The sequence below is a fragment of the Penaeus vannamei genome, chromosome 9, assembly GCF_042767895.1.
Source record: "Penaeus vannamei isolate JL-2024 chromosome 9, ASM4276789v1, whole genome shotgun sequence".
Taxonomy (NCBI): Eukaryota; Metazoa; Arthropoda; class Malacostraca; order Decapoda; family Penaeidae; genus Penaeus; species Penaeus vannamei.
The window spans coordinates 7111025-7118524 of record NC_091557.1 but is presented as its reverse complement, the minus strand read 5'-3'; the positions used below and the strand labels follow the sequence as shown (position 1 = coordinate 7118524).

The 7500-nt window shown below is 32.1% G+C and overlaps 1 protein-coding gene across 1 annotated transcript in view; it reads right to left on the bottom strand.

The window, feature by feature from the left end:
• Positions 1-6429, bottom strand: part of LOC113807837 (cytochrome P450 3A13) — a 9189-nt gene extending 2760 nt beyond the window's left edge. Inside the window, exons 1-5 of the mRNA XM_027359135.2 lie at positions 6296-6429; positions 2977-3319; positions 2507-2689; positions 1794-1900; positions 961-1078 (exon numbers count right to left, since the gene is read on the bottom strand). Coding sequence (XP_027214936.2) covers positions 961-1078; positions 1794-1900; positions 2507-2689; positions 2977-3318 — 750 coding nt within the window. The 5' untranslated portion in view covers position 3319; positions 6296-6429. The remainder of the gene's footprint in view (positions 1-960; positions 1079-1793; positions 1901-2506; positions 2690-2976; positions 3320-6295) is intronic.
• Positions 6430-7500: the final 1071 nt, after the last annotated feature.

Here is a 7500-nt window from a genome sequence, read left to right as displayed (position 1 = left end):
ATTCAATGGATAATTAGATGCATGATTATATGGATTTTGGATTTTTTTTTTCCATTCAATGGATAGTTAGATACATGATTATATGGATTTTTTCGAGATTCAGTTGAGATTGAGGTATATGATTATCTGGATTTTTCGCGATTCAGTGGAGATTTAAATTTATGAATATACGGATTTTTCGATTCAACGGAAATTTCAAATCACAATTGTATGGATTTTTTGCGATTCAGTTATTTAGATATATAATTATATGGATTTTTCGCGATTCACTGGAAATATATATTCAGTTGAGAATTAGATATACGATCATATGGATTTTTCACGATTCATTGGAAATTTATATATATATAATTTATGGATTTTTCGCGATTCATTGGAGATTTGAATATAAAATTATATACATTTATTGCGATTCAATAGAGATTTAGATACATAATAATATGGATTTTTTGCGATTCAGTGGGATTAGAATACATAATTACAAGCATTTTTTGCGATTCAATAGAGATTTAGATATGTAATTATATGGATTTTTCGCGATTCAATGGAGATTCAAGTGTAGAATAATGTAGCCTTTTGCGATTCAATGGGTATTTAAATATATAATTATGTGAATTCTCCGCGATTCAGTTTAAATTTAAATATATGATTATATGTTTTTTTTTGTGATTCAGTGATTTAAATATAGAATCATATGATTTTTTCGCTCATATGGAGTAGCTGTACTAATAGCATGGAATCTTGTACATTTAATATTCCGGTATATATTCCATATAAACATTTCTTTATCGTTTAAAATACAATCTATGGAATATTCCGCGTTATTTTTTAAACACATAATCAATAAACACAAACATATCTCCGCATACTTACATTTCACGTTTCTAGACAAATAATTGATAAACAAAAGTCTATACATTTCACGTTTCAAGCATTCAGCAAGTAGCGATTGATGCTAACCTTAGCGAAGTACAGCAGACCGTCGCTAGTCGCTCTCATACCAAGCGCTCGACACAAGCGGGGCGCGATGTAGAAGCTGGTTAATTTCATGATCCGCCACATCGTTGGGTTGAAAATACTGCGAAAGAGTAAAAAAAAGAATAGAAATAAAGATAAATAAAAGAATAAAGAACAAAAATTAAAAAGGAAATAAAAAAATAAAGAACAAAAATTAAAAAGGAAATACAAAATAAAGATAAAAAAAAAATAAAGAAAAAAATTAAAATGAAATAAAAAAAATAAAGAAAAAAATAAAGATGAAATTAAAAATAAAGCAATTAAAACAATAAAAAAAAAATATATATATATATATAGGGTTCAAAATTCGGGTGTGTGCTTCTGTGGTGTAGAAATGGTAGGTATATTAACTACGGTTAAAGAATTGGATGAAATTGTCCTTGCTGGTAAAGGGGGATGAAAACTTGACTGTATATTTATTCATTGACTGCACGAACTTGCTATTACATTTACTACACATAATTATTTGCTTAGAATCGAGTCTAAATGAATCCATTTCCTCTCTGCTTATTTTTTTTTATTATTAAGTTAATCCTACAACTAAATCTTAACAATTACTAAGTCTCCCCTAACGTCATGTTCATCCAGATCAAGTTATTAACATCACACCTAAAGAGAAATACAAAAAAATGAACACAATTCTAACAAGAAACGAACCATCCGAGTGAGAAAAACAATCTATTAACCCAATGACCAATTTAAAATAACCAATTTGCGAAAAGAAATAGCAAATCCGAATAATAAAGACATAAGAAAAATAATGATCCGATACTCACACGGCCGCGATCCTGCAGAACTCGCTCTCCTTGTGGTTCAGAGAGTCACACTGCATCCCGAAGCCGCAGGAGGCCGTCGCGTCCATGCTGAAGCGACCGAGCAGACCCTGGTGGTAAGAGGCGAGAGAAGAGAGAAAGAATGATAAGAAAAAGCACTGAAAACATAGGAGAAAAAATAACAAAAATGTCAAAGCAGCATGAGACCTAGCAAACCCTGGTGGTAGGAGAGAGAAGAGAGAAAGAGTAAAAGAAAATAAAAAAAATAACGCTGAGCAACATAGGCAAAAACAACAAGATGCCAACGAATCCTTTGCATCCATGATGAATGTATTAAGGGAAAACGAAATGGAAAACTGTATGTTGAAACGTAGGGTGATCCAGTAACAGTGACTGGAAACCGAAATAGGAAACTATTCCTCTTAATGAACGCTAGTTATACGGCACATTCTACAAGTACAGAGAACATTGGAAAAAAAATCAAGAATTTAGTATAACAAATGTGAACAATAATATGAATCCATTTACAATTTACAAAAGGCTTAGACAAAATCCACCATAAGTAGGAATGCGATATGATTTTTAAATAACAAACCTAAGCGAAAAACAGTCTTGTCGTAGTAATACCCTTCAATCAAACATCTTGCCTTGGTGAAATAATCCATTCCCATTCAAACCCTTCCATTTTCTCTCCTTTTCCTCCTTTCTCCACTTACTTTCAGTTCGACCTTCTCGCTCTGCTTCGCCAGGGACCTCGCGACGTGGCCCAAAACTCCAGCTTTTTCGGCGACGAGAGGAAACATGACTTTGAGCCGACTTGAGGTGAAGGCGGGGGTCACAGCTGCTCGGATGCGCTTCCATCGGTCTCCTGTCGCGTTGTTTAACATGTCGTTCCACAGCTGTAATGGTTACGTGGTGGTCAGGTGGGTGGGGTGTCCTCGCTGGGTAGTGGGGTGTGTTGCAGGTCAGAGAGAGAGAGAGAGAGAGAGAGAGAGAGAGGAGTAGAGGAAGAGGGAGGGAGAAACAGAAAGACAGAGAGGCAGAGAGAGAGAGAGAGAGAGAGAGAGAGAGAGAGAGAGAGAGAGAGAGAGAGAGAGATGGAGGGAGGGAGGGAGAGAGAGAAGGGGGGGGAGAGTGAGGGAGGGAGAGAGAGAGAAAAAAAAAAAAAAAAATCGCGGAGGGTCACCTGGTCTTCAGGTCCCGCGAGGTCGAGATGCCTCCGGTCCACGAAGTGATCGAAGTCCCTGACGAGGACACCCTTCAGGAGCTCCGGGTCGCCCACGAGGAGCTGCGGCGTGAGGAAGTTGTAGAGGCCGCAGACACGTTGTCCACCATGGCGAAGGTAGGCCTCCTCCCGCCACTCCCACACCGGCCTCGTCGAAGAGAACACGTGGTGCAAATGGCCGGTGAAGGGGCGGGCGGGCGGCGAGGGCACCCCTAGTCGTGCCCAATGCCCGTGGCACCACTTGCCCCACGCCCACAGGCATGCGAACAAGCTCACGAGCAGCAAGACCACCTCCAGAAGCATTCTGAAAATATTAGTTAAACCTGCTTGAAACTGAAACAAACTTATAAATGGTGTCATCCAAAAGTGACAAAAATGGCACCTGGCAACTCTATCGCATACTCAAATAAAACAGTAATATACACTGCTCTACATTTTCCTTCTAAATTTTAAACATATTTTTGGATTGTTGCATGTGATTGATAGACGAATAAAGAAAAACATTTCATTTCGTAATAAATAACATCAGTGCTGAATTTGCAATAAAGAAACATTATACATACAGGGAGTAAAGAAAATTCGATATTCACTAATATTTCTATATCTCTATATCCGGGTGTACCATATGTATATATATATATATATATATATATATATATATATATATATATATATATATATATATATATATATATATGTATATATATGTTTGTGTTTATGGGTGTGTATGTATGTATGTATGTAATATAGATGTATATATATGTATATATATGTATATATATATATATATATATATATATATATATATATATATATATATATATATATATATATATATATATATACTTATTTGTATTCATATTTATATATATAGTTTTATGTAGTTATATATACATATATATATACCTATATATGCATGTATATAGTTATATATATGGTTATATAGTTATATATATAGTTATATAGTTATATATAGATAAGTAGATAGATTGATTTATGTTTATCATGTGTCTAGAAAAAAAACGCGAAACATCCCATGGATTACGCTTAAAAATAAGAAAGAAAAAAATATATAAGTATATATATGCATACATATATATATATATATATATATATATATATATATATATATATATATATATATATATATGAAATTTAGCTCATATAAAATATTAAGAAAAAGAAAATCTGTGAAGGTATCCCCCCGTAGAAAAAACTCTTCATGGCAAATGAAAGATGATTGGTTTGAGAGAGTTCGGAAATGTATAGCGTATAGTTATATATAGATATGTAGTTTGTGTGTGTATGTGTGTGTACGTGTGTGTGTGTTGACACAGTGAGTGAGTGAATGTGTGTGTGTACACACAGTGAGTGAGTGAATGTGTGTGTGTGTGTACACACAGTGAGTGAGTGAATGTGTGTGTGTACACACAGTAAGTGAGTGAATGTGTGTGTGTACACACAGTGAGTGAGTGAATGTGTGTGTACATATATGTACACACCCAGTGAGTGAGTGAATGTGTGTGTACATATATGTACACACACAGTGAGTGAGTGAGTGAATGAGTGTGTGTGTGTGTGTGTGTGTGTGTGTGTGTGTGTGTGTGTGTGTGTGTGTGTGTGTGTGTGTGTGTGTGTTTGTTTGTGTGTGTGTGCGCGTGTGTGCGTGTTTGTGTGTGTGAGCCAGTGAGTCAGTCAGTGAGAGTGAGTGCGTGTGTGTGCGTGTGCGTGCTTGCGTGCGTCCTCAAACGGTGTATTTCTATATCTAACATTATAACCAACTTCCTACTCTTCCCTCGTGTCAATATGAACCCACACCGTGACCGCCTCCCATTGGCTGTCTGGTATTTCCTGTGACAACAACTCCCTCTCTCGAATGCATTTGCAAGCACGTCTGCCTTTATGAGTCAGCATGATTCAGCAACCTTTTATTTGCCTGAGAATGAAAGCTTTGGGAAGGCACCGGGAAGAGGTGCAATATAAAGTTGATAATAATCATACATTTTACAACTACTCGCAAAATATTTGACTTGATGCTCCGTACCGTATTTTAGGAATTAATTACCATATGGGTTTTTATTTTTGTTTGGCTGAGTTCAGAAATATTTCCCTAATGGTAATTCATCCGACTCGAGTGGTGCAATATAGTGCAGGAACAGATATTAACAGCTTGTATTTATGTCGGCAATTTGAATATGTAAAATAGCTGAAATGCGATTGCTTCTTCATCTGTTATCACTTAATGAAAAAAAAAAAAAAATGCATGTGTGTATTTTTGTTTGATTACCTTTGCAGCGATAAGAATCTTTAGTCAGCAAATTAATTAAACCATACTTTACGATATGACAATGATATATGACAATCTAACAGCACAAAATATGGTTTCGGTAAATATATATATATATATATATATACATACATATATATATATATATATATATATATATATATATATATATATATATTGATATATCAATACACACACACACTCACACACACATATATATATGTATATATATATATATGTATATATATATATATAATATACATATATATACATATATACATATACATACATATATATATATATACACATACATATATATATATATATATATATATATATATATACATACATATATATATATACATACATATATACATATACACACACATATATATATATATATACATACATATATACATATACACACACATATATATATATATGTATATATATGTATATATATACATATACACATATATATATATATATATATATATATATATATATATATATATATATATATATATATATATATATGTATATATATGTATATATGTATATATGAATATATATACGGATATATTACATATATGAATATATATATATGGAAGTGTTATATATATATATATATATATATATATATATATATATATATATATATATATATATATATATATATGGAGATTATATATATGTATATACTGTATATATATATATATATTTATGAATATATCTATGGAGACTATATATATGTATATACTATATATATGTGTGTATCTATATATCTAACTATCTATATATACATATCTATCTATCTATCTATCTATATATATATATATGAATATATCTATGGAGATCATATATATGTATATACTGTATATATATATATATATATATATATATATATATATATATATATATATATATATTTATATATATATACGTACATAATCGATTAACCAGTACGATAATTGAACGTTATATAACACCAACCTGATGAGAACAGCAGAAATATCGAGTAAAATACAGTGAAGATCACACGTGTCTAGGAAGCCAGAGATGTCAAGGAGTCTCCAGCTTTCCCTGTGTAAAGCGGTTAGGGTTTCGTCTGCTTATATACGAAGCGGTTAAAACGTTGCCTAGTTAAGGGATGTATTATAAACCTTCATTTCGTTCACTATTACGTGCGTAGGGAAGCAAGATTTCTCTCGCTTTTTTGTCTCTTTCGGTAATATGTACTGTGATTTTTTTTTCAATCAGAAATATTGTTATATCAGAAATATTGTAATATCAGAAATATTGTAAAGTAGAGGTTTGTTTGTGTAGATAAATGTTATCAGATTTTGGCATCATCCCGTGTCATGCATTAGATGCTGTTAACCAGTCACAATAGGTCTCGTATGTCATGGGATTCCTTATCATTTCGTTCACCGTGCCCCTTTCTCCGGTACTCTCCGCTAATAATCTTTCAAAATAATTACATTCTCACCAGCATTAACAGATAACCATAAAGAGAAACATGCTAAATATAAAAAAATACACAATACTAACCAAATAGACAGATATTACAAACGTTCAATCGCGTGCAATATTTCTCAATGGCTTTCGTTCCGTCTCATCACAGCGAGGTAAGGAACTTTCTCGAACGATCTAGATAAACTTTTTTTTTTTTTTTTATCTCACTGTGTTTCGATTTGATTCATAAATGATGCGAATGACCGTTATGTGTCGATGTTTCTAGACCTTTCTACAAAAAGACATGAGAATGCGTTATGTTACAAGTACGAAATCACTGTAGATTCGACTGCAATAAATATTCTATAGCAGTTAGTATTAAAACGTTGATTTGTAAGGTGATTTAGTCGTGATATGTTCTTTTAATATTGGAAAATGACATTGACCTCATTGATGATCATAACAATAATAACTACAATGACAATGATAATGGTATTTATAATGATATAATGATAATGATAATAATAACAGTAATAATAGTGATAATGACAATAATGATAAAGATGATGATAACAATAATGATGATGATAATAATAATAATAATAATGATAATAATAATAATAATAATAATAATAATAATAATAATAATGATAATAATAATAATATCAACAGCAATGGTAGAAAAGATGATAACAATAACAACAATAATAACGATAATGATGACAACCATAATGATAATAAGA